The 27,925-nt window shown below is 43.3% G+C and overlaps 1 protein-coding gene across 5 annotated transcripts; it reads right to left on the bottom strand.

Moving 5' to 3' along the window:
- SPATS1 (spermatogenesis associated serine rich 1) lies at window positions 1–26,455 on the bottom strand. Of its 5 annotated transcripts, XM_040473672.1 has the most exons (9): window positions 26,167–26,455; window positions 25,704–25,838; window positions 18,147–18,282; window positions 15,447–15,571; window positions 13,178–13,339; window positions 7,778–7,898; window positions 6,895–6,957; window positions 593–708; window positions 1–342 (listed from the first exon to the last, which is right to left on the bottom strand). In XM_040473672.1, exons 2-9 carry the CDS (start codon window positions 25,828–25,830, stop codon window positions 314–316), a joined length of 879 nt encoding a protein of 292 aa, XP_040329606.1. In that variant the 5' UTR covers window positions 25,831–25,838; window positions 26,167–26,455; the 3' UTR covers window positions 1–313. The 5 variants fall into 5 exon arrangements, with proteins under 5 accessions (XP_040329606.1, XP_040329604.1, XP_040329607.1 ...); XM_040473670.1 differs by having other exon boundaries at window positions 1–708; XM_040473673.1 differs by having other exon boundaries at window positions 1–708; window positions 25,704–25,780.
- Window positions 26,456–27,925: the final 1,470 nt, after the last annotated feature.

The following is a 27,925-nucleotide window of genomic DNA, read 5'->3' as shown; positions in this document are numbered from 1 at the left end:
ACGTTAAAAAAATTTTTTTAAATAATAACAGGAATGAAAGAGAGAGAAAGAACGCACAAATTCTGACAAAGGCTAACCACGGTGAATTCTAAGTGAAGGACATGTAGGTATTTGTTCATTGTATGATCCTCACAACTTTTCTGTAAGTTTGAAGGTTTTCAGAACATAGAGTTAAAAAAAAAAAAAGGCAACGCACAGTGATTACTTATCAAAGTCAAACATTTGACTTAGAGCAATCACACTGACAGAAGCGACCAATTGGAAGAGGCTCTCCAGAGTACAGTCAGTGCATGCTCTGTAGGCCTGTTTCTGCTTAGGATTGTCTTGGTGAATCCAATGAACCTGTGGATAGAGGCACGGAGTTGAAGGTTGTGCCCCATTACAAGACTAATGGTGCTCAACCAACACACTCAACCAGTGATGCATGACCATGATAACAGCAGCCCAAAGGACCACAGTGTGGGGCAAAAGATACCATCCACTCTGGGAGAGGCTTTGCCTTCTCTCCTCTCCACTGCGAAGCCTCTCAAAAGCCTGCTCTTCTGGGCTTGCCTCCAGTTTTATACTATTCTTTGAAGGTTCTTTAACCCACCAGCAGGGAATAAACTGTGCACCAAGGGGACCGCTGGGTGCCAATTGTCAAGCTCCTCCACCTCTCTTATCTCAGTCTTCAGCCTGTTGGCCTTCTCCTTCACCCAGAAAGGCAAGCTGCAGGAAGAAAACAACACCTGAGTTTGAGTTTGTCTAAAGCAAAATGCACAGACACATTCAGTGGATAAGGTACTACATCCTCCGAAGTAAGAAGGCCTCCGATTTAGGAGATCAGTGACAAAACACCATGTGAAGTTGTTCCGCATTTGCCCCTCCCTCCAAACCCAGATCTCTTTTCTGCCCTTCTCTGCCCAGGGAGCTGACCCCTGCAACTTGCATCACCTTGATTCCTCTGTGCCCTCACCTTTGAGCTGGGCTTAGCTAATGGGAGGCACCAGTAAGAGACCAGAAAGCCAGAAGAGAGAGAGGTTGGTTATTTCTCACCTAGCTTCTCTACTCCCGCTCATCTCCTGAGGCACCTCGGTTCCGGCAGTGAGTGCACTCTCCACTGCCACAACCCCTTCCAGACAGCCCATCTCCACCTCCCCCCACACAGGGGGGACAAGATCACTCTTCCTGCTGCTCAGACACATGAGTGGTAAGAGCTGCCCACTGGTGGGAGCCCCTGGATGCTTCGCCCTTCCATGTGAGTTCCCTCGACCGGTTCACACATCTGTAAACAGTCCTTTCATTCAGGATTCTTCAGAATCCCACCTGAGCATGCCCTCTGTTTTTCTAACGCTGACAGCCAGCATCCTCCCAAGTCTGTTGGGATTTGAAAGGACAGGGGCGCCTGGGTGGCGCAGTCGGTTGAGCGTCCGACTTCAGCCAGGTCACGATCTCGCGGTCCGTGAGTTCGAGCCCCGCGTCAGGCTCTGGGCTGATGGCTCAGAGCCTGGAGCCTGTTTCCGATTCTGTGTCTCCCTCTCTCTCTGCCCCGTCCCCGTTCATGCTCTGTCTCTCTCTGTCCCAAAAATAAATAAACGTTGAAAAAAAAAAAATTGAAAGGACATATGCTGGGCCACACTGTGTATGTTCCAAGAGGTACCAGGAATTGTGACTCCTGGGATGAGTCAGAGAAAGAAGATGAAGAATTTTTTTTTTATCTTTTAGCAGCTTTGATTTCCATACATTTAGGGAGAAATGCACCATGATTGGGAAAATGGCCCGATACACCTGCTAGGGATGTGGAAGTTCTTGCAAGAAGGAACGGGGTATTACCACGTAGGTAATAGTTGGGAGTCAAGGGCATCATGTAAAGCTGACAAACCAGTAGGAGAAGCCCAAATAAGACCAGCAGGATGAAGAGCAGTACAGAACAATTCTAGCATAAAGAATCCCTAGAACAAGGGGCGCCTGGGTGGCTCAGTCGGTTAAGCGTCCGACTCTTGACTTCAGGTCAGGTCACGATCTCACAGTTTGTGGGTTTGAGCCCCACATCGGGCTCTGCACTGACAGCACAGAGCCTGCTTGGGATTCTCTCTCCCTCTCTCGGCACCTCCCCTGCTCGCTCTCTCTCTCTCTCTCTCTCAAAATAAATAAATAAGCTTTAAAAGAAAAGAATCTCTCGAACAAAACCACCATGGTAAAAATAATATAGTACACATAATAAATGTAACAAAATATTAGGATGGAATTGAAACAAATCGGCCGAATCATTAATGCAAAAGATCTTAATTCACCTATTAAAGACAAAATTTTTCAGATCAGCTCACAAAGCAAAAATCCAACTCTGTGTCTATAAGACAGACCTAAACCAAAGTGCTTTGGAAGTCTAAAAACAAAAGAATGGGAAAGGTATATCAGTAAATGCAAACAAAACAAAGTAAGAGTTGTAATCTTAATATCTGGCAATGTATAAGATAAGACAAAAAGCATTAAATGAGAAAAAGAAGATTTTTTTATTTTAATTCTAATCTAGTTCATATAGGATGTTATATTCATTTCAGGTATGCAATACAGTGATTCAGCACTTCCATATTACTCAATGCTCATCACGATAAGTATACTCTTGATCCCCTTCACCCATTTCCCCCATCTCCCACCCACCTCCCCTCTGGTAACCATCAATTTGTTCTTTATAGTTTAAAGTCTGGTTTCGGTTTGTCTAGTAAGATATTTTTATAATGTTAATGGCTATACTTAACAATATAGATAGAAATACATTAATATTAGCACACAATTAACACACCCATTTTCAGTCCTAGCTAGGTCAAATGGACAATTTTAATCAAAAAGATAAATCTTCTGGGGGCGCCTGGGTGGCTCAGTCGGTTAAGCGTCCGACTTCGGCTCAGGTCATGATTTCATAGTTCATGGGTTCGAGCCCTGCATCAGGATCTCTATCTGTCCCCCTCTCTGTCTGCCTTTCTCTCTCTCTCTCTCTCTCCCTCTCTCTCTCTCTCTCTCTTTCAAAATAAATAAGCTTAAATACATAAATAGGGGCACCTGGATGGCTCAGTGAGTTAAGCATCAGACTCCTGGTTTTGACTCAGGTCACGATTTCACAGTTTGTGAGTTTGAGCCCCACGTGAGTTTGACCTTTGCCATCAGGCTCTACGCTGATAGTGTGGAGACTGCTTGGGATATTCTCTGTCCTCTCCCTCTCTCTACCCCTCCCTCAGTCATGCTCACTCTCTTTCTCTCTCTCTCTCAAAATAAATAATAAAAATAAATAATATAAAAGTGATGAGTTTACTTATGGGGCTCCTAGATGGCTCAGTCAGTAGAGCATGTGATTCTTGACCTCAGAATGAGATCTCAGAGTGAGTTCGAGCCCCACATAGGGTGTAGAGATTACTTTTTAAAAAAATCAAAAAGAACAAAAATAAACCAAAAGAGTAGAAAGAAGAAAATAATAACAATAGAAGCAAAGACTGATGCTTTAAAAACAGAGAAAGAGACAGTATAAAAAGAGAATACAATCTTTAAAGCTGCTTTTTAAAAATAACAAATACACAAACCACTATCTAACCTAATGAAGAAAAGGGGGAATAAAGCACCAACACACAAAATTAACGATAAGGGAGAAACAAGTGAAAGAAGACAGGAAATTGTTTGGAACAATTCTATGCAAATAAATTTGAAAACCTAAAAGAAATGGATAACATTCTGGAAAAATTAAACATTACTCATAAGAGGGGCGCCTGCGTGGCGCAGTCGGTTAAGCGGCCGACTTCAGCCAGGTCACGATCTCGCGGTCCGCGAGTTCGAGCCCCGCGTCGGGCTCTGGCCTGATGGCTCAGAGCCTGGAGCCTGTTTCCGATTCTGTGTCTCCCTCTCTCTCTGCCCCTCCCCCGTTCATGCTCTGTCTCTCTCTGTCCCAAAAATAAATAAACGTTGGAAAAAAAAAATTTAAAAAAAAAAAACAAAAAACATTACTCATAAGAAAGATTACGTTTGAACATATGTTGAGGTATGTTCCCTCTGTACCCAATTCGTTGAGAGTTTTTATATCACGAAACGATGGTGAATTTTACCAAATGCTTTTTCTGCATCTGTTGAGATGATCATGATTGTTTATCCTCCATTCCGTTAATGTGGTAGATCGCATTCATTGATCTGCAGATGTTGGACCATCTTGCATCCCTGGAATAAACCCACTTGCTCATGATGTATGATCTTTTTAATGTAATGTTTAATTTGTTTTGCTGAGAGTTGAGGACTTTTGCACCTATATTCATCAGGGATACTGGCTTGTAATTATGTTTTCTGGCAGTGTCCTTGTCTAGTTTTGGTATCAGGGTAATGCAGACCTCATAAAATGAGTTTGGAAGTATTCCCTCCTCTTCTACTTTTTTGGAAGTTTGGGAAGGAACGAAATTAGTTTCTTCTTTAAATGTTTGATAGAATTCACCAGTGAAACCATTTGGTTTGGGGCTCAAGTTAACAGATTTCTGATTACTGATTCCGTCTCCTTACAAGTCATTGGTCTGTTCAGATTTATTTCTTCAAAGGGGCACCTGGGTGGCTCAGTCGGTTAGCATCCAACTTCGGCTCAGGTCATGATCTCATGGTTCATGAGTTTGAGCCCCACATTGGGCTCTGTACTGACAACTCAGAGCCTGGAGCCTGCTTCGGATTCTGTGCCTCCCTTTCTCTCTGCCCCTCCCCCACTTGTGCTCTGTCTCTGTCTCTCTCTCTCAAAAATAAATGAACATTAAAAAAAAATCAATAAATAAAAAAGATTTATTTCTCCATGATTCAGTCTTGTGAAGTTGTATGTTTCTAGGAATGCACCCGGTTTTTATAGGTTGTCCAATTTGTTTGGTGGATAATTGTTCATAGCAGTCTCCTAAATCCTTTATATTTCTGGGATATCAGTTGTAATGTCTCCTTTTTCACTTAATGTTATTTGAGTCCGGTCCCTTTTTTCTTTGGTTAGTATAACTAAAGGTTTATCTATTTGGTTTATCTTTAAAAAAAAAAACAAAAAAACAGCTCTTCATTTCATTGATTTTTTTCTATTACCTTTTTTAGTCTCTATTTCATTTATTTCCCCTCAGGTTTTTGTTATTTCCTTCCTTCTACTCACCTTGAGCTTAGTTTGTTCTTCTTTTTTTAGTTCCTTGAGGTGTAAAGTTAGGCTGTTCATTTGATATCTTTCTTTTTTCTTAACATAGGCATTTACTACTCTAAACTTCTCTTTTTGATCTGTTTTCGCTGCATGCGTGGTTTTGGGGTGCTGTATTTCCACTTTCACTTGTCTCGAAGTGTTGTTTTTTTTTAATGTTCCTTTTTTGATTTCTCCTTTGACCCATTGGTTACTCAGGAGCATGCTGTTTAATCTTCATATATTTGCACAGTTTCCAGTTTTCCTCTTGCAAACGTTTCCTATTTTCACACCATTGGTCACAAAAGATACTTGATAGGATTTCAGTCTTCTTAAATGTATAGACTTGTTTTGTGCCCTGGCAATTACTTTTAAATATTTTAGAATAGCATTTACCAAAAGTGTGCAGTACACAAGGTACCTTGGTGGCTTGGTCAGTTAAGCATCCAACTCTTGATCTCAGCTCAAGTCTTGATCTCAGGGTCATGAATTCAAACCCCACATTGGGCTCCACACCCAGCATGGAGCCTAGTTTTAAAAAAGAAAAAAAGTGGGGCGCCTGGGTGGCACAGTCGGTTAAGCGTCCGACTTCAGCCAGGTCACGATCTTGCGGTCCGTGAGTTCGAGCCCCGCGTCAGGCTCTGAGCTGATGTCTCAGAGCCTGGAGCCTGTTTCCGATTCTGTGTCTCCCTCTCTCTCTGTCCCTCCCCCGTTCATGCTCTGTCTCTCCCTGTCCCAAAAATAAATAAACGTTGAAAAAAAAATTTTTTTTTTAAAAAAGAGAAAAAGTATACAGGGGTGCCTGGGTGGCTCAGTCAGTTAAGTGTCCAACTTCGGCTCAGGTCACAGTCTCGAGGTTCATGGGCTCGAGCCCCTCATCGGGCTCTGTGCTGCCAGCTCAGAGCCTGGAGCCTGCTTCGGATTCTGTCTCCCTCGCTCTCTGCCCCTCCCCCACTCACGCTCTGTCTGTCTCAAAAATAAACATTTAAAAAAAATTTTTATGTATACAGTACAGACATGAGAGGCCCTAATTATCTGCTTCATGTAATAACGCCATATAATGAAGGTATTAAAGCTCCCAAGTTTGGAATAAAAGGCTTTTTATTTCCACTGAGCTCCAGGGTTTGGTTTCCCAGCTGGACTCCAGTGGGTCAGACTGTGGCTCACTTGCCCACTCTATCTATGTTTATATGAAACTGTTTTGTATTAGAAAGCGAAATTTTTTATACTGACACATATCTTTTTCTAGGTCTAAACCCTCCTTGGGCAACTAGATGAGGTTCAGAAAGGACCTGAACTTAAAATATGACCTCAGAGGAATGATACTTCCCTCTAGTGCGAGAATATTCTGACAGCTTTTTCTCTGCCTCTTCAAACTCTAACCATCCTCCCTGGCTGGACTCATTTAAGCCTGTCTTTCTTTTCTGACAACTCTTAGGTTTTAAAACTCAGGGACCCTGCCTTTTTTCTCCATATAAACGTCCATTAGTGCATACCTACCACAACACATGGCATCCAGCGGGCTGTCCATCATATGGGGTGAAGACGTGGACAGCCCAGCTGATAGACTGCACAGCACTTGCCCTCCAAGTGTCTCACTAAAAACGCTCCATACAAACTGCCCCACCCACCAGCTCAGATTCTAAAGGTCCTTCTGTGTTGGGTGTCTATGAATTCGTCTATAGGAGAAAATAATATAACTGATAACTTAATAAAACTTGGATAATATAAAACACGGTGAGAGAACTCACATAGGAATTTGTGGAAGAGGCTCAAGTGGAATAAATGTATCAAATTTCTTTGCATACGGCACTCTGAAAAACAGAAAAGGCAACCATAAAATTGGTATGGCATCTAAGGCAGAGAGATCGATAGAAACATCTTTGTGTTCAAGAAGATGTCTTGGGACCCCTGGGTGGCCCAGTTGGTTGGGCGTCCGACTTCGGCTCAGGTCATGATCTCGCAGTTCGTGAACTCGAGCCCCGCGTCAGGCTCTGTGCTGACAGCTCGGAGCCTGGAGCCTGCCTCGGATTCTGTGTCTCCTTCTCCCTCTGCCCCTCCCCCCCTCATGCTCTGTCTCTTCCTATCTATCAAAAATAAATAAATGTAAAAAAAAATTTTTCTTAAAGAAGAATATGTCTTATTTTCTGGTTTAATGGCCACCTATGGGCTTCACAACTATAAAGGTCATAATTCTTATAATTTTTATTAAACATCAATAAACCAAACATAATTGATTTTTTAAAATATCAATATAATACACCAACTTTTTTTCTTTTAACTTAATGATCTTCTTCTGAATCGCTTTGGCCTAAATTTAGTTCCAAGTGTACATCAATCCAAACAGTAAACACTAATAATCTGATTCAGTATGAAACCGAAAAGTCCTCAGATTTGTGGTAACAACAATAGTGACAAAATTAACAACCACCTTTTTGTAGTCAAGATCCTGTGTATAAGTTCAATTGCACACGTACATGTGTGTAGACACTAAGGAACTAGAGATTAACTTTTTAAGGAATTTTCAGCAACCATGTTTTGTTGGAATCTACTCCTTATGAAATATAACATATATAGTACAGAGAGCTACAATTCCTTTATAATTAACTAACCCTGCTATTCACATACACTTACATTGAGAAATTCACTGGTGGGAGAGTTGAGCCTGCTTTGTGGAAGCCTTTACTCTGTTCTGGGTACATATATGGATTATCTCCTGGAGTTAACTTTGGTATTCCATTCCTAGGATCAATATCTGTGAAATATTTAAAAACAAGATCATAAAAGGGACTGAAGGTTATCTACAGATAATGCTCTATCCATATGACAATGGAAACAGGATAATTTCATGTTTTATTATGAAGTACATAGAGGCTTCCTAAAGTTCTGTTTGTGATCATCTTGCCTGGAGAGTATGAAGATAAAAGTGTGCTTGAGAAACACTGTGTTTGGGACATTGTTCCAGAAAGTGTCCCGATTACCCCCACCCCGGGAAAGAACAGTAGCTTAGGTGCAGGCAGGATGTTTTGGTTTAAAATGAGGGGCACTTGGGTGGTTCAGTTGGTTAAGTGTCCGACTCTTGATTTCAGCTCACGGTTCATGAGAAGAAGCCCCACATTGGGCTCTGTGCTGGGCTTGGAGCCTGCTTGGGATTCCCCTTCTCCCTCTCCCTCTCTCTCTCTCTCTCTCTCTCTCTCTCACTCTCTCTCTCAAAATAAATAAATAAACATTAAAAAATAACGACAGTTGACCCTTAAACAAAAATAAATATATAGATAGATAGCGAGATAGATAATATAAGAAGTGAATCAAAGGTATCTGCAAAGGAAGAGCAAGAATTCTGCTTAAAATTTGAGCATTGGTGTACTTTGAATCCTTGTGCCCTATGAATCTTAAGGAGCAACTATAATCGGGCTCTGCCTCTCTGACTAGATCTCAGAAGGGAATTAGCTAATGAGGAAGAGCTACAGAAGAGAAAAATCAGTTTCAGGTCAATTTCCCTATAACCATAGACAACATTTTGTTCTTCTTCCATGACAACAAATTTAAGGAACTCCACCAATGGCCTGATCATAGCTGATCATCAGAGTTAACTCTTAATGAAATACATTTTGATTGGATTTTTTCTATAATAAATGTGTTGAATTTCAGTTCATAATGGAAGCTGGCAGTCATAAACGCTGCCTCTCCGTCTTGTCCAAGAAGTAACGAGGGAGAAGAGAATAACGAAGAAATGTCCAGTGCCAAGCTTAAAAATATTAAATGCTGCAAGAGATCAAGGAAGAGAAAAAATGGAAAAGAGACCATTGTATTTGAGGCTTAAGGAAGTCACTGCACATTACCCAAGAACTAGTCACACTAAAACGAATCGAGCCTGTATATCCAACTATAAGTGTACAAGAAATACACAGGACAGAGAAACCTGTTAAATGGTACCAAGGGATGTAATCAGCAAAATCCTGACTGTGGCAAACTTTATAGGATAAATAACCTAGTTTCTTCACCAAATAAATTGCAAGAAAAAAAGAGGAAGAAGACCTATATATTAAAAAGAGATTTTAAAGACATTTTAATTAATTGTTAAGCGTGGACCTTTTTTGGACCCTGATTCAAACTCTAAATATTTTTAAATTGTGGCATTTGTGAGGCAATTGACTATTTGAACACTGACAATATTTGGTGATATTAAGGACTTATTGTTAGTTTTTTTAAGATATGAAAATGGTATTGTGGCCATTTAATAAAAATAATCCTTGTCTATTAGAGGTATACACAAAAACATATACGGATGTAATTATCTGATGTCTGGAACTTGCTTTAAAATAATCCCTGGGGGAGGGGGATAAAAATTAAATAAGATTAGCCACATGTGATAATTGTCGAAACTAAGTGATGGGTACATCAGGAAACAGTATGGTCTTCTCTCTACTTTGGCAAATGTTTGAAAATGTCCCCCATAAAAAGTTCTTCTTTGTAATAAAGGTGGAATTGGAGTTACCTGTGGAGTTGGGGGAGGAAAGATGTCATATTCAGGGAGGGGCCTATCAGTAGCTTCAAATATCAAGACAGTACTCTATGTCTTAAATGGAGTAAGAAGCATACAAATGATTGTGATACTTAACGGGAGCCCGGGTGGCTCAGTCAGTTAAATGTCCTGCTTGGGCTCAGGTCATGATCTCACAGTTCGTGAATTCGAGCCCTCCATTGGGCTCTCTGCTGTCAGCACAGAGCCCATTTTGGGTCCTCTGTCTCCCTCTCTCTCTGCCCCTCCCCTGCTTGCTCTCTCTCTCTCTCTCTCTCTCTCTCTCTCTCAAAAATAAATAAACATTAAAAAAAACACAAGTGAGGGGCACCTGGGTGGCTCAGTCGGTTAGCCATCCAGCTTCGGCTCAGGTCATGATCTCACAGTTTGTGTGTTCAAGCCCCGAGTCAGGCTCTGTGTTGATAGCTCAGAGCCTAGAGCCTGCTTCCGATTCTGTGTCTCCCCTCTTTCTCTGCCCCCCCACCCCCGCTCATGCTCTGTCTCTCTCTCTCAAAAATAAATTAGAAATTTAAACAAAAACACAAGTGATTGTGATACTTTATTCTATATAGTCAATAAATACTTCATAAATATACCTTTGCATGCATTCAGTGTGTATAAAAACCATAAAAAGACAGAAGAAACAAATGAAGGAAGGATGGAAGGGAAATAATAATAAACAAAATTCAGGGGTGCCTGGGTGGCTCACCCAGTAGCTCACCGGACTTCAGCTCAGGCCATGATCTCACAGTTCGTGGGTTTGAGCCCCATGTCGGGCTCTGTGCTGACAGCTCAGAGCCTGGAGCCCGCTTCAGATTCTGTGTCCCCCTCTCTCTTGACCCCTGCTCAGCTCACACTCTGTCTCTGTCTGTCTGTCTGTCTCTCTCTAAAATAAATAAACTTTAAAAAATAATAATAAACAAAATTCAGGATAATGTTTGAGTTAGGAGGGAAGTGATGGATTAGGGTCAGGACTTGAGTCATCACGATAATACCATTTATTTTTGATAAATACTTGTCACTGGCCCAGTTCTAGTCGGTGAGACATAAGTGGAAGGAAGTCTCCTAAGGACCATATGGGAAAATTTTTCCCTCATTCTAAAAAGGGAAGGCAACAAGAGAGATTCCTCTTTTTCATGTTTTGAAATATAGACGTGATGCTTGAAACTGCAACAGTTCTCTTGTGACCATAAGATGACAAGTGTGAAGACAAAAATCCAACAGAACTAAGAATAGCAGCACATAAACACAAAATGAGCCTATTATCTTTGGGGCGCCTGGGCGGCTCAGTCCGTCAAGCATCCAACTCTTGATTTCGGCTCAGGCCATGATCTCACGGTTCGTGAGTTCAAGCCCTGCGTCGGACTCTGTACTGACAATGCAGAACTTGCTTGACATTCTCTCTCTCCCTTTCTCTCTGCCCCTCCCCTGCTTGCTCTTTCGCTCTCTCTCAAAATAAATAAATATACTTAATAAAAAAAAAAAAAGAGCTATATCTTTGGTGACATCACTGGGCAATCAGACAATATAGACCACCTAGATTCCAAAGCTTCTCATTAAGTATATAATAAATGTCTTATGATTTAAGCCTCTGACAGTTTGGCTTTTGTCTGACTGTGGCTGAGAGTGTTCCTAAGTACTGTACAGCTAAACTTAGTCCCTTCTTGGTCTTTCTCTGCTCTTTCATGTTTAAACCAGTTAAATAAATCTTTCCTATTCTATCCTATGGCTGCAACTCAGTTGGGGGTGGGGAGCAAGCATGTGCACAACAGGCTTATGTGATATCAAGGCTTTGGTATAAGCCTTTGGGTCCTGGATCACTGTCTGAACCACCCTGGTGTCTGACCCTCATCTTATCTCTGCTACTCTCTGTAGGTTGGTATCTATTTCTGTTGTCTGCTAAAATGTGTCATCTAGTCTGATCCTCAGGAAGTCAGCCCGCTCCACAATGCATCAGGTGAGACATAAAGTCGTTCTTATGACCCCTGGCTTGATGGTCCACAGAGCCTCACACGGTGGCCTCCTGCCGTTTTGGTCGTGAGAGCTATGGAGCTCTCCTGGCTTGCTCTCTTTCTTTCATTCTTTCTATGTGTCCCGACCTCCACAGTCCTCACGGGGCACAAGAATGCAGCTATTACCCACATCTCCTGGGTGGGTGAGACCCTGCATCTGGCTTTCTGCCCAGACATTGCCCATAGCTATCACTACGCTGAGGTTCCCCAACCACAGTCTGAGGCAGAAGCCCCAGCTAGAGTCACATCTGATCACCGACTAGATTTTGGTCCCAGGAACTGAGCAGGATACAGGACTCCTCAAAACACCCACCTCAGCGACAACTCTCCCACCTCCTCTAGTATGGCTTCTTATATATTCTCTATCCAGACAAAAGCCTTGATCTTTAAAACTTTATCTCTGGGGGCACCTGGGGGGCTCAGTTGCTTAAGCGACTGACTTCCGCTCAGGTTCCTGAGTTCGAGCCCCGCATTGAGCTCTCTGCAGTCAGCACAGAGCCCGCTTCAGATACTCTGTCCCCCTCTCTCTGCCCCTTCCCAACTTCCCCACTCACATGTGCTCTCTCTCTCTCTCTCTCTGTCTCAAAAATAAATAAACACTTAAAACTATTTGCCTGTGCAATGAGTTTAAAAGTCCATTTTAGGGGCACCTGGGTGGCTCAGTCCTACTCTTGATTTCGGTTCAGGTTGTGAGATCGAGCCCTGTGTTCTCCGCGCCGAGCATGGAGCCTGTTTGAGACTCTCTCTCTCCCCCCCTTCTGCCCCTCTCTCCCCCGCTGGCGTGCTCTCTCTCTCTAAAGCAGAATAAACAAAAAAAGTCTATTTTAAACCTCAAAAATGAAAACTTTCTATTTCTTCCTCTTTGTATTCCTGCTACAGCAATCCTATTCATCCATGAAGCAAGGGCTGCCTCCTGTATGGGTATTTCTATGGAAGAATGTGCTTTAATGATCCATTGGAACTCAGCAACACTAGGATCTTTCCATAAATCTATTATGGGTAGGTTGGGACAGAGAACTCACCAAGTAACAAACTATATGAGTATATACACACACTCATCTCAAATTACCTTTAATAAGGTATGAAATAACAGAATGCACTTCAGGCTAAGGTTTATGGGCTATTTTCCTTTTGAAGAATATAATGTATAATTTAAATACATATCATGGGCAGCATCTAATTGAAACAAATTATTTTCTTCCGACTTGAATGAAGGTTTCTATTAATAAGTATCTGAGAGAACTTGTCTGATGACTTAAATGTCACATTAGCATTTTATGAAATGCAGAGAAAAACAAAAATGTGGATCAGCATATGTTGTCAGTTCTTTGCCAAAAAGAATTGCCAAACATCCCCTTCACTTTCCTATCTTCCTGGCCGCCCTACAGTAACATGGTGACCCCCGAGGGCTGACACCAGCCATGGAATGTTGGCCTGGCAGAACCACAACTCAAGTATTTTCAGACATCGCACAGTCAAGGTCCAGGAGGAAAACGTTACCATACTTCTTCCTCCCAAAGCACTTGTCCACCATTCTCTCTGATAGAGACCTCCTGTTGCCGAGGAAGACCCCATTAAAGAAGCACTGCTTTCCAACGTGGTAGGTGTGGATATTGCTGCTAAACCTCGGGTAAAATGTCCATTCAGGACGGTGCCCATCCTCTGCAAGACATCAGAAATCCTTCCATCAGCTCCGCTCCCGGCCTCATAATGCAATTAAATGACAGAAAGTTGTCCCAGGCATTCTCTGACTGTACAGCCTTTATCAACATGTTTAATTCCTTGGTTCTACATCAAGGGCAGTGTTAACCTCTGGGGGACTCAGCACGAGAGGAAGGGAACGGGCACCTGGGTGGCTCAGTCGGCTAAGTGTCAGGCTTCAGTCAGGTCATGATCTCACGGTTCATGAGGTCAAGCCCACATTGGGCTCTGCTTGCAGTACAGAACCCGCTTCGGATCCTCTGCCCCTCCCCTGCTCGTGCTTGCTCTCTCAAAAATAAACATTTAAAAAAAAAAAAGAGGGGAAGTGGGGAGATAGGTATCTAAGAGGCCTCTTTTTTTTTTCCTTTTTACCCTCTCTTCCAAAAATAAAGCCATCTTTATGGTTGGAAGCGATGTCTGGAATGGGAAGCTAAGAGACAGTTGTACAAGCACCTATGATCCAGCCTTCGCTCTGATGAGTGGGTAGGAAGAACAGAATGCCCATCAACCAGGGAAGGGCTGGGCCAACCACGGCAACTTAGTGGATGGACCACAGTGTTGGCAGCAATGATGGGACACACGTGCACTAGAGTGACTCTGGGAAATGTAGACATGCAACTCTGGCAAATGAGAAAGGCCATCGCGAGACCTCAGGCAAGTCACCGGACCTCTCAGGGCTTTGTTTCCTCGCTCGATACTTTTCCTACAAAATGGCTAAAGTGATTTTAAACAACGAGAGATTCTCTAACAGCTCTAGGGTTGTTTGAGAAACACTTGGGCTCTGTGGTGGCCAAGAAAGAACACAGGCTCTGGGGGCAGGTGAGCCTGGAGTCTAATCCCATCACTGTACTTCCTAGCCAGGTGGTCTTGTACGAGTGACTAAATCTCTCTGCGCCTCAGTTGCCTGGGGTGTTAAATGAGTAGGCCTATATTAGCCACCTAGATTTATGTGTATTGACACAGAAAGAGGTCCATGATCTATTTGTTCTGAGTGAAAATAGTTTGTATACTATTTTCCACTAGTGAAAATATGGTTGTATACTCCAACCCATGTATAGATAAGTACATACATACCAGCACATACACGCTTCAAAATTCCTCACGGCTACAGGGCCCATGGGGGATACATTGGAGAACACTGGGGAAGGGGTTTCTATACTCTACCTTATATACTCCTTTATTATTTTAATACTTTGCTATGATACTTTTATGGTTTTTATATAAAGCCATGTCAGTTTGGGAAAACATATGACAGCTCCCCAGCAGAGCTGCTGTGAGAATTAGAAAACCTGTCTGGGAATGCAAGCTGGTGCACCCACTCTGTAAAACAGTATGGAGGTTCCTCAAAAGACTAAAAATAGAACTACCATACGACCCAGCAATTGCACTACTAGGCATTTATCCACGGGATACAGGTGTGCTGTTTCGAAGGGACACGTGCACCCCATGTTTATAGCAGCACTATCGACAAGAGCCAAAGTATGGAAAGAGCCCAAATGTCCATCGATGGATGAATGGACAAAGAAGATGTGGCATATATATACAATGGAGCATTACTCGGCAATCAAAAAGAATGAAATCTTGCCATTTGCAACTACGTGGATGGAACTGGAGGATATGATGCTAAGTGAAATTAGTCAGTCAGAGAAAGACAAATATCATATGACTTCACTCATATGAGGACTTTATCAGACAAAACAGAGGAACATAAGGGAAGGGAAACGAAAATAATATAAAAACAGGGAGGGGAACAAAACAGAAGAGACTCATAAATATGGAGAACAAACTGAGGGTTGTGGGAGGGGAGATGGGCTAAATGGGTAAGGGGCACTAAGGAATCTACTCCTGAAATCATTGTTGCACTAGATGCTAACTAATTTGGATGTAAATGTTAAAAAATAAAATTAGAAAGAAAGAAAGAAAGAAAGAAAGAAAGAAAGAAAGAAAGAAAACGTGTCAAATGCCTGGCACTTCGTGAGTCTTCAGTGAACTGTGCCCAACAGTACAGCAGACTTCTGGAAAGCCCTGGGTATGGAGGCACGCAGAGGGGAGGCTAGGACGTACTCACTTGTCTGCAACTTAAGCAGGCTGAACTCCTTGGGATATTTATCCTTGGGGACTTCAGGGAATGAGGTTTCAGAGGACTGATCAGAATGTGCGGAGGAGGATTTCAGATCCAAATCTGTAGCAGAGCTGGAAAGGAGGCAGAAGGATTAGAATCTTCTATGTGTTTAAATTGGTAGTTAGAATCTGATTTTATATATCTTACGCTAGAATTACGCTCACGTGCGTCAACTAAGCCTACCCCTCCATAAACGTCCATAACATATCATTTACTTACTTACAATTTGAGGGGGCTGAAACAGAGCCCAAAGGTGTGTCCTTAAAAACAGTGTGGTGGTTCCTCAAAAAGTTAAATATAGAATTACCATATAACCCAGCAACTCCACTCCTAGGCACATACCCCAAAGAATGGAAAACAGGGACTTAGACACTTGTAAACGGATGTTCTTCGCAGTGTGACTCACGTTAGCCATGCAGTGGAAACCACCCAAATGTTCACTGACAGATGAATGGATGAGCAAAATGTAGCGCTGACATACAATGGAATATGATTCAGCCATAGAACGGAAGAAAGTTCTGATACATGCTACGACACGAATGAAACTTGAAATATTGTGTTAAATGAACTAGGCCAAACACAAAAGGACAAGTATTATATGACTCTACTTCCACAAAATATCTAAACAGGTAAATTCAGAGAGAGACAGAAAGTAGATTAGGTTAGTGGATTAGGGTGGATTAGAGTACCGAGGTCTGGGAGAAATTATCGCCTAACAGGTACAGCATTTCTGTTTGGGCTGATGAAAATGTTTAAAAAATAGCAGTGACGGCTGCACAACACGGAAAGGTAATTAATGCCAATGGGTAAAAGTAGATAAAATGGCAAATGTTATATGAATATATATTTCACCCTAATTTTTTTTAAAAAAGGAATGATGTGGGGCGCCTGGGTGGCTCAGTCGGTTGAGCATCCGACTTCAGCTCAGGTCATGATCTCACGGTCCGTGAGTTCGAGCCCCGCGTCGGGCTCTGTGCTGACAGCTCAGAGCCTGGAGCCTGTTTCAGATTCTGTGTCTCCCTCTCTCTCTGACCCTCCCCCATTCATGCTCTGTCTCTCCCTGTCTCAAAAATAAATAAACGTTAAAAAATTAAAAAAAAAAAAAAAAGGAATGATGTGCTGATACATGTTGAAACCTAGATGAAACTTAAAAATACGATGCTAGGGGCTCCTGGGTGGCTCAGTCTATTGAGTGACCAACTTTGGCTCAGGTCGTGATCTCACGGTTTGTGGGTTTGAACCTCGTGTTGGGCTCTGTGCTGACAGCTCAGAGCCTGTGCTTCGGATTCTGTGTCTCCCTCTCTCTCTGCCCCTCCTCTGCTTGTGCTCTGTCTCTCAAAAATAAATAAACATTTAAAAAAATTTTTTTTATGATTCTAAATGAAAGGAGCCAGACACCGAAGACCACATATTCCATTTATATAAAATGTCCAGAGATAAAAAGTAGATTAGTGGCTGTCTAGGGCTGGGGGGGGGGAGGGGGGGAGGGGCAGGTAGAGTAGGGGCCACGGTGGGGGTGACTGCTCAAGAGGATGGGCTTCTTTTTGAGGTGATGAAAATGTTCTAAAATCGATTGTGGTTATGGTTGCACAGCTCTGTTGACTACACGAAAAACCACTGAACTGCACACTTTGAAAGGATGAATTGTATGTGAATTACGTTTCCACAAAAACTGCTACCAAAAGATACGCACGTTCAATAAAACCATTAAATGGAAATTAAAAATCAACAAAGATAAAGGGAAGGGGAAGAAGTAACCAAAAAACAAACCTAAGCTGAAATGGTTGTAATAACAGAGCATCGTGTTTCGCGAAGTTCCTGGCCATTAAAAACAAAAAACCAAAACCAAAACCTACAACAAACTATTTTCAGTGGTAAAAGCAATCACTTCTTGTTTAAGTAGCTTTACAGTTGACAGATGGCTTTGGTCTTCAGGTATAGTTATCAGTTATCAAATCATGGGATGTTTTTTCACGACATTACATCGCTCTCCCGGTTGAAGGGCTTCAAAGCAACGTCATGACGCTGGTCTTCTTTACTCCCTTCTAATAATCCTGCGATGTAGGCAGGACCCATATAATCATTTCCATTTGAAAAGGAAATAGGGGGCACCTGAGTGGCTCAGTCCACTGAGTGGCTGACTCTTGATTTCAGCTCAGGTCACGATCCCAGGTTGTGGGATTGAGCCCTGCGTCGGGCTTTGTACTAGGCACGAAGCCTGCTTAGGATTCTCTCTCTCCCTCTGCCCCTCTCCCCACTCGCTCTCTAAAATGAAATTTTAAAACATTAAAAACAAAAACAGCTTAGTTTTGCTTGCTTTTACATTTGATAATGACAACCATGCACATAACATTTATTGTGTGCCAGAGAGTCTTGCGATCACTTTCCATGCATTACCTCCTTTAATCCTCAAAACCATCCTATGAAGTATTATCTCCGTTTTGTAGATAAAACACTGAGTCCCAGGGAGGTAAAGTGATTTTCCCAAGTTCACACAGATGAAGTTGGCAGACCCGGGGTTTAAACCTAGACAGTCTGGCTCCAGAATCTATGCTCTTGCCAAACATGTCATTCTACCTCTTAGACTGTTGGCTTCCCAGTCAGAATTTACGCCAACAGTATGGACTGTACTGGCCTCTTACTTACTCTAGGTGAACGGACACTTTGCCGGGGACTGCAGGCTCACTCACACTAGGACATGTTTCAGCAGAAGATGAGGGGCTGACCTTTCTTCCAGAGGATGTTGTGCCAGCAAAGCATCCCTTAGATTCCAGAAAATCACCTGCAACACATCACCATTGGAGTTCGTTAATGAAACGAAATATCTACCCCTCCATCGTGTCCCCTGGATTACAAAAATTATTTTAAAAAAGAAAACAAAAAAACTAACGTTTAGGGGCACCTGGGTGGCTTGGTTGAGCATCCGACTTTGGCTCAGGTCATGATATCACGGTTGGTGAGTTTGAACCCCACGTTGGGCTCTCTGCTGTCAGCACAGAGCCAGCTTCAGATCCTATGTCCCCCTCTGTCTCTGCCCCTCTCCCACTCTCTCTTTCTCTCTCTCTCAAAAATAAATAAACATTTTTTAAAAATAATGTTTATTGAGCATTTATTGTGTATTGGGGATGGTGTTAACATCTTACACACATTATCCCACTTAATTCCCATAATACCCCACAGACATAAGCATTGCTTATCTTTCCGTTTTACTGATGAGGAGACCAAAGCACAGATGGTTAAGCAACTTGCCTAAGATCACACAGAAAGCAAACATCTAGATCTAGATTTGATCACGGTTCTTGTGATACCAAAGTCAAAAATCCTAACCACAATGCTACACTACTTGTCCCTCCGGAGTTTGTCTACTTTGAATTAAGTGGTAGAGATAACCTCTGAATCAAGTTATATTGAGCATCTCAATACAATTTTCCAAAGGATTGATTCATAGAAAGACTGATGAATAATCCAAAGAACTGCCATCAGAAACTTCCAAGAGGGGCACCTGGGTGGCTCAGTCGGTTAAGCGTCCGACTTCGGCTCAGGTCATGATCTCACGGGTTCGTGAGGTTGGGCTCTGTGTTGACAGCTCAGAGCCTGGAGCCTGCTTCGGATTCTGTGTCTCCCTCTCTCTCTGCCCCTCCCCTGCTCATGCTCTGTCTCTCTCTGTCTCAAAAATAAATAAAAACATTAAAAAAAAAAGTCAGATGAATAGATATTGCATTTCTTTATGCATAACTTTAGCCCAATAGACACAACGTTACCTCCGGTGATTAGAAAATTACAAAAAGGGGCGCCTGGGTGGTTTAGTCGGTTAAGCATCCGACTCTTGATTTTGGCTCAGGTCATGACCTCACGGTTTGTTGAGCCCTGCATCACGCTCTGTGCTGTCAGTGTGGAGCTTGCTTGGGATTCTCTCTCTTCCTCTCTCTCAAAATAAATAAATAAACTTTTAAAAAATTAAAATAAGAGTCAGACTTCTGTGACTCTTGAGTACATTCCCCTCCCCTCCCAGTATCCCCATTCTCAGGTTGTTCAGGGTATGGCATAAAGACTGCCTGCGTCAGAATGACCTGGGAGGCCTGTTAAAAATACAGATTCTCGGGGCACCTGGGTGGCTCAGTCGGTTAGGCGTCTGACTTCAGCTCAGGTCATGATCTCACGGTTCATGTTTCGAGCCCCAAGTCGGGTTCTGTGCTGACAGCTCAGAGCCTGCAGCCTACTTCGGATTCTGGGTCTCCCTCTCTCTACCCCTCCCCCTCCCAAAATAAATAAAATATTTTAAAAAAATACAAATTCTCATATCCCATCACAAATCTCTCTAAGTGAGGCCTGGGAACCCACATTTTTAATTTGCTCGGTCATGAGAATCATCTTGGGGCACTTCTCCAAAACTCAGATCCCGGAGCTCCAACTCAGACCTACAGGGCAAGACCCGGGTGTCAGAATGTTAAAGAAGCACCTCAGGTGATTCTCAGAGCCGGCCAAGTGTGGGAGGAGCCATTCTGGAATATGCCACAGCACCTAGAACAGCCCTAGGTACAGAAAGGGTCAACTGGTTGCCTGAGGTGTGAATAGCAGGGATGGACTGGAGCCCAGGGGAGGGGAGCTGTGAAGAGGAGAGCACAGGGTCCCGGTAGCCAAAGGCGTAACCACCCACCTACAAACCACAAAAGTAGCGTCAACCAATGTAACATCGACCACACTCTCTGACCACAATGCAATACAACTTTAGGGATCGATAATAAAAAGACAGCCAAAAACATCCATGAGCTTGGAAACTCAAACCACACTTCTAAATATTTCACATAAAAGAAGAAATCGTGAGGGGAATCACGAGGTGCTTAATGGTCAATGACATACGTACTATAAATCAAACTTGTGGGACTCAAATAAAGCGGTAAGTAGAAACTAGAGCCCGAAATGCACCTACTGTATTCCACCAAATATGAGACACCAGCAACTGTAATAACATTATTATTTTATGTACCACAAAGAACAAAGGTTGCCAATTAAAGTAGGAGAGAATGCTCTACCACTTAGAATGTTTATTATGTATTTATTGAAGCATTCTTTCAGACTTACTTAGATGTATATTTTAAATACATATCATCCATGTGCATATTTAAAGAAGGAAAATATAAGCAAAATAAATTGGTTAAGACCTTCTTTTTTTTTTTTAATGTTAATATGTTTTTGCGAGAGAGACAGAGCGTGAGCAGGGGAGCGGCCGAGAGAGAGGGAGACAGAGAATCAGATGCAAGCTGTCAGCACAGAGCCCAACGTGGGGCTCAAACTCACAAACCACGAGATCATGACCTGAGCCGAAAAAGAGTTGGACGCTTAAACAACTGAGCCACCCAGGTGCCCGGCCTTCTTTTTTTTTTTTTAAGTTTATTTATTTTGAGAGAGAGAGAGAGCGCGCACGCGCGCACGCAGGGGAGGGGCAGAGAGAGAGAGGGAGAGAGAGAATCCCAAGCAGGCTCCACACTGTCAGTGCAGAGCCCAACGCAGGGCTCAATCCCACAAACCGTGAGATCACAACCTGAGCTGAAACCAAGGGTCAGACAGTCAACCGAGGGGCCCCTGGTTAAGGCCTTCTTAAATCTTACATTCAAAAGCCTGATTACTGAATCACTTTTCAACTCAATCACTGATGTCCACGTTTTCTACCCAAATTGACCTCAGTGCAACAAGAACATGGGTGATGCAGCACTTCTTAAATAAGTGCTCCTCGATTGCCTCTGGAATTTTCTTCCAAGACAGAGACACACCCTCTATATTATTCAGGGCTCATTCAGCAAAGCTTATAAAAACTACTTCACACCTGCTGCTGGGCCCACAGCTCTGGTAAGACCAATCCAACCTCAGAGATGTTCACACGCTGAAAAATGTCTATCTTAGAACTGACAGGTGGTTAAAAAACAAAGATTCCAAAATTAATGAGCTAACTTGCAATGCAAAAAAAATAAGGAAAAAAGAATAAACCTCCCAACGTGGTTTAAAAAAAAAAGGATATTATAAAAATAAAAGCAGAAATGAATGAAATAGAGAAGATTATCAGAACTTTGGTATGGCTTCGTGGAAAGTACCAATAATATAGGTAAGTGAAGTTCAAGAAAAAAAAATTTTTAACACAAGTAAACAGTATTAGCAATGAAATACCATAATCACAAATGGAACAGAAATAACTTTACGCATAAAGAAATTGAGGGTCAGAAATGTCCAGTAACCTATTCAAGGTGACAGAGCTATAGAGTATAATTTATAAAATGTAGTTTAATGTCACATAATCAAGATGGCACTGACACTGACTCTAACAGATTAAACAAGAGAACAAAATAGAAAATGTAGATAGAATAAAACTTTATATAATCATGGCATTTCATGTTGTGGGGAAAGAATAGATTATTCAAAAATATTGCTGAACAACTAATCATTTGGAATGAAAATAAAATTAGTTAATCCCCAAATAAATCCAGATGAATGATAGATTTGAATATCAGATTTAAAATAAAAGATGTACCTGAAAAAAATGATAATTTAATGTTTACATAATCTTAGACTGGGGAAGTTATTTCTAAGAAAGATATCAAATACAGGCAAAATAAAGGAAAAGATACGTGATTTGAAAACATCCATTTAAAAGTTCCACAGAAAACTATAAACTGGGGGAAAGTTTATAGCATACACAACAAGAAAAAGAGTTAGTAGTCATGCCAAATTGTGAGTTTTCATAAATTTATAAAATGAAAATAAATACCCAAGGAAAAAATGGGCATGATTAGGTAATGAATTAAACACACACAGGGGCACCTGGGTGGCTCAGTTGGTTGAGTATCCGACTTCGGTTCAGGTCAGGATCTTGCAGTTTGTGGGTTCAAGCCCTGCGTCGGGCTCTGTGCTGACAGCTCAGAGCCTGGAACCTGCTTTGGATTCCGTCTCCTTCTCTCTCTGCCCCTTCCCCCTTTGCCTCTCAAAAATAAATGAATATTAAAAAAAATTTTAAACACACACACACACACACACACACACACAAATAGCCAATATACATTTGGGGGGAAAAAATCCATCCTTCCTAATAATCAAAGAGCTGAATTTAAGCCACAATACCAGGGGCGCCTGGGTGGCTCAGTCGGTTAAGCATCCAACTTCAGCTCAGGTCATGATCTCACCATTTCTGAGTTCGAGCCCCACGTAGGGCTCTGCGCTGACAGCTCAGAGCCTGGAGCCTGCTTCAGATCTGTGTCTCTGTCTCTCTCTCTCTGCCCCTCCCCTGCTTGCACTCTATCTCTCTCTCTCAAAAATAAACAAACATAAAAAACTAAAAAAAAAAAAAAAAAGACACGATACCAGTGTTTGCTAGGAGTCTGCAAAAACCTAAGATTGGCAGAGGTTAGAGGAATGGCATTCTTGTACATTGCTGGTAGAAATGTCTCCATCTTACTAAAACGCACTTTGGCCATATGCATCCTCCAAAGTCCGTGAGAAGTGCACTGTTGATCCGGTGCTTCTATTTCCAGAAACATAGCTATGAAAAAAGTATGAAACTTATCTATAAGGAATCAGAAAGGATCCACATATGTAGAGAAGACAAAAGGAAGAGCAGATATATCTTCTAGGTTGATAATCATATGTAAGCTCTGAGTTATTACAGCATTTACTGATAATAATTGTTGCCCCTGGATTTTAACAGTGGTTGCCTTTTCATAGCATGTACACATTCTAATTGTATGTTTGCCACTAGAGGACTTACGAGTTCACCAAAGCAAGAACTGGTTGCTATGGATGGCATTACAAAACAAACACTGTTGTTTTGGGTTTTTTTTTTTTTTAGGGGCAAAATTTAAATATATTATATAACCCTGAGCAGCAAGCAGTGAAATCACATGTACAAATTTAGCATATTTCCTTGTTTGCTTAAGAAGCTTTGTGTTGGCAGCTCTCTAGAAAGTGGCCTGTGGCTGCTTTGAAAGGGAAAGCTTATCTGACAGGCAAGCATAGGAAGAGCGGTCTCTCTTCTAAACAGGCAAAGGGCACATCCTCCAAATCCAGCTTACTACAGGATCTTCCCAGAAGTAACTCAGCCTCTACAGCCTGGAGACACTTAAACGTGGCCTCTGGCTGCTTCTCCACGTGTCCTCCAGTAGAAGAGGCTGGAATTGCAAGTCTGACCCCTTCTGTTCTGACACGGATGCTCGCCTTGTGTAAAGGTAACATCCAGTTACTTCAAGAAAGTCAATTACCTCTCCAGCCCAGCTCCCAACACCTGCCCCCCCCCCCCCCAGCTCACTAGGCTGAGATGATACAAAGAAGCTAAGGCACATGCTTCTTGAAAATGTCATCATTTAGCATGATAATTGTTATTCAAATTCGATGTCCAGGAAGCCATAAGATGGGAAATTCTAACAAGTTGCCAAAACACAGTGATATAAGAAAAGATGATTCAACAGAAGGGACCGAGAGAAGGTTCTGGCGACTAGAAAGAAATTTAGGGGGAAATGGAGAGTTTAGAAGAAAGTCTGTTTCTTTGGTACCATCTGTGGAATCCACGCTAATTATTTCCATTTCTTTAGGCAGGAATAACACCTTACATAACCAAGAACTTTCACATACTTGTCATCACAGCTGATTTACACAATAGCATGGTCTGGCAGGGAGAAAATGATACATCAAGCCAAGTTAGCTTAATGTGGTTACCTTTTAACCACTCAGTTTCTCACCCCGGCTTATCTGCTCCACAAACAGCCTAAGGGTCTAGGACTGTGGTTTTTAACCCTGCGGATCACAGACTCCCCTGGAAAGTAATGAAAACAACAGCCCCCCCCTCTCTGGAAAAATGCATATACACCCACAGTTTTGTATTCATGTTCAACTGGTTTGTGGAGCCCCGTCCTTCCCGAAACCCCTGGACTCCATGTGAAGCTGAGTTCAGATATGGTCTCGTGAACGGACACACCTACGTAGCAGGAAAGGAAGTCATGACTCTGGTTAATGTGGTCTGGGGATCTCAGAGTCTGGTGCTCCTCCAGTACCCCTAACTCAGAAACATGAACCCCCTCTCCCCCACCTTTAAAACAACAGCTCCCTCTGCTACCTGAGCTCAACATGGGAACTGCAGAAAAGCCTAGAGCTTAAAGTTAGAATCCCCAAACCTTTTTCTCTTGCTGACCTAGCCACATTGGGCACTCTGGGTTCCAACTCCTGCTCTTCTGGTCCCTGCTTACAGATGCATATGGTAAGTCATACCTCCCCGCTCTCTGTGCACTTGTGAAGAACGAGGAGACAGAAGAACTGTAATACAAAGGGCCGAGGACCAAGCTATGATCTGATGGGGCACAGACAGAACATTCTACAACATTCCTTGTTTCCAGCATTCAGGCCACTCACCTATAAAGGCCAACCTAGGCATACACTCATTCCAAGGTTTTCTGAGAGACTGTGGCTGTTCTGCTTCATGATTCTGTTCTCTAGAGGCAGTGTGCCCCCCAAACATCCTCCTCAGCCTTCAGAACCAATTAAGGAGCCACTATCCATTATTTTAATTTAAGCCTTTCCTCAAAATGTTCATACTTTTTGCCCGAGCTGCCCATCCAATAAATAGTGCCACAAATCTAGTAATATTTGAGCAAAGAAAAAATTAAAGGACACAGGTTTGGGGGGCCAGAAGACTGTGGTTAATCCTCAGATTTACCATTTATTGACCGTAGCACTGGGCAGGTCAAAACTCTGGCTCCCCCGACCCTTTTTTTTTTTTTTTTTTATCTTGAGATTGAGAGAGAAAGAGTGAGTACACAAGTGGAGGAGGGGCAGAGAGTGAGGAGAGAATCCGAAGCAGGCCCAAGCCCCATATGGGACTTGATCCCACTAATGGTGAGATCATAAACTGAGCCAAAATCAGGAGTCTGACTTTCAATGGACTGAGCCACCCAGGCGCCCCTGGCTCTCTTCACTCATTAGTAATATTCCTCTGGGCTGTTATGAGATCCAAGGACTTAATTTGTGAGAATCTCTGCTTTGAGCTGCTATCCGCTTCATCAGATCTTGGGTTAAAAGAGACATAAGCTACTTTTTAAAGACTACTTTTTATATGCCCGCAAACTGGCCTCCCCGTACACTTGAAGTGGCTTGAACTTCCCGGCTCTGGTATACTTGGATCTGGCGACCAAATCCACACCCAGCCCTTCTGATTTCTTCAAACTCAACTGTATCTCTTCTCCATCGTGGTCATGCCAGGGTCTCCTTCCTCTTGAACCTTCTCCAGCTCTCTGCTGCAGGTCGCTCTGGAGATGGAGGGGAGAGAACAGTCCCGGGGACCTTTTCCAGGGTACATGGACTCATCTATGCATGTGTTGATTTTAAGTACGAAAAGCAACCCGGAGACAAAGAAAAGACCTTTGTAAGAAAGGCATCAAAGAAAGCCAAGAGAAAGTCCACAAGCCATTGAAAGTCAAAGAGGGCAGGGGTGGCATCTTAATCAGAACTTCCCTCCCGCCCCCTCCTCGGGCTTTTCTCAGGTCGGGATGCCCCCGGGGTTCCCGTGGGTTCTCTCCGCCGCCCACACTCGCTGCCCCGCCCGCCCAAGGTGCTCCTTCCCTTTCCACCTCCGGGTCTTCCACCCCTTCCCCCAGCGGAAGCCTCCTGGGGCGAGGCTGCGAGATCAACGCACCCACTGGCAGCCGAACTGCCACTGCCGGGCGCCGGGCGGGCGAGGAACCGGAGCGGAGGGCCGGAGGGCCGCGGGGCCACCTGCTTCTCCCGCGGAGCCGCGTCCGGGGGTTGCCTGGACACCGGCCGCAGCGGCGCGCGGCCGCGCTGCGTCCCGCCAGGCGCGCTCCCGGTCCTCCTGCCTCCGCGTCCGGGGCGCTCCCGCCCTCCTCAGGCGCCGGGTCCCCCGAAGGGCACGGCTACTCGCCCGGGCTAGTGGGGACGGCGCCATCAGGGGCCGCCGGAAAAGCTGCTCAGTGTTTCTGGGTTTTTGTGTGTTTTTTTCATTTTCTTAAGAGTTGTGGGTTTTCTCCAGGCAGATGTCATTATTGGAACCGTAGCCTCTGGTGGCAGTGAAGGATGGGCCGTCCACAAAGCCTGCAGATGCCTGTTCATAATTGGCACTGATTAGGCAGGATCACCTACCACTTTTCTGGGCCAGGCGCCCTGCTGGATGTTATCTTCCCTAAGCAGCTGCATTTTTCAAAATAGAAAGCCGAATTTGAGCAAGGACTTGCTCAAGGTCACCCAAAAAACTAGGATTCATTTCCAAGTTTCCTCACTCCAAATCGACCACTCGTTCCATCATAACCAACTCGAATGTATCTCTAATTCTTTCCAGCATCTAACTAATCTTGCATGGAAAATTTTTCTCCAAGTCTGGCTTACGTCCCTCAATTCAAATTCAGACCTAGTTTCTCCCTTGGTGAAGTGGAGGGAAAAATTAGACCATGTTTTTATTTTTGATAACAGTTTTTTTCCGATTAGAAAAGAAGTCATTGTAGAAATCTTGGAAAACATAGAAAAGTAGTGTTGATACCCAGGATCCCACAATCCTAAGTCACTTCTTCTGCATATCGATTGCTAGATAGCAAACCATCCCCAAACTCTGTGGCTTTAAACAACCATCATCACGATTGTTAAACCCTGATTCTGGGGGTTGGCTAGGCTAACCCTTCATGTGTGGGGGTGTCTCATGCAGTTGCAGTCAGAAGGTAGCTGGAGCTTTCTCATTCATATGTCCGGTGACTTGTGCTGGCCATCAGCGGGGACCTCCGCTGGGGTTTTGGTGTACATTTCTAGCAGGTTCTATAGTGAGGTCAATGGGAGTGGCCTGGTCTTTAGCCCCCAATTTCCCACTCTGACGTGCAGGACCCATTTTGTGTTCACTGACTGGGATCAGCTATGAGAAGGGACAACCGACAGAAGGCAGGGTGGTGGTGTAAGAAGGTTACAGGCAGAGAGGGTCCCTGCTGGTTCTCCCTTGGCTCAGGTACCTCCTGTGACGCCCCCCACCCCAGACCCTTGACAGCAGCTGGGGCAGCTCTAAGAATTAAGTGCTCAGCAATTCAGAAAAAACTAGACGGCAGACTGGGAATAGTATCAAATAAATTCTACCCTGTCCCTTTTGGCCAAGGCCAAACGAAAAATGCCTGAGAAATCTAATCCTAGAAAGATGGCATTATCTGATGGCTGAGCGGTGAGGGACATTGGTAAAAAGCCTCTTGTGTTTGGTAAGCCTCAGGAGTTGCAAGCTAAATTGGGGAGGAGGTCTTAAACACTACCTCTCCCCCCAACAGGATTGCAAGCAGCCCATAGAAGGGAGCCTCTCCCAATGTCAAGAAAACGTCACCGCAAACCCTCATAGAACATGCTTATCCCGTAAGCACACAGCAGAGGGCAGTGTAAACCAGGCCATGGAAAATACAAAGCGCCGGAGA

This window comes from Herpailurus yagouaroundi, unplaced genomic scaffold (genome assembly GCF_014898765.1).
Source record: "Herpailurus yagouaroundi ecotype Mexico unplaced genomic scaffold, PumYag 139, whole genome shotgun sequence".
Classification (NCBI taxonomy): domain Eukaryota; kingdom Metazoa; phylum Chordata; class Mammalia; order Carnivora; family Felidae; genus Herpailurus; species Herpailurus yagouaroundi.
Note: the sequence above shows the minus strand (reverse complement) of the source record. Positions and strands in the feature narration are given on the sequence as shown.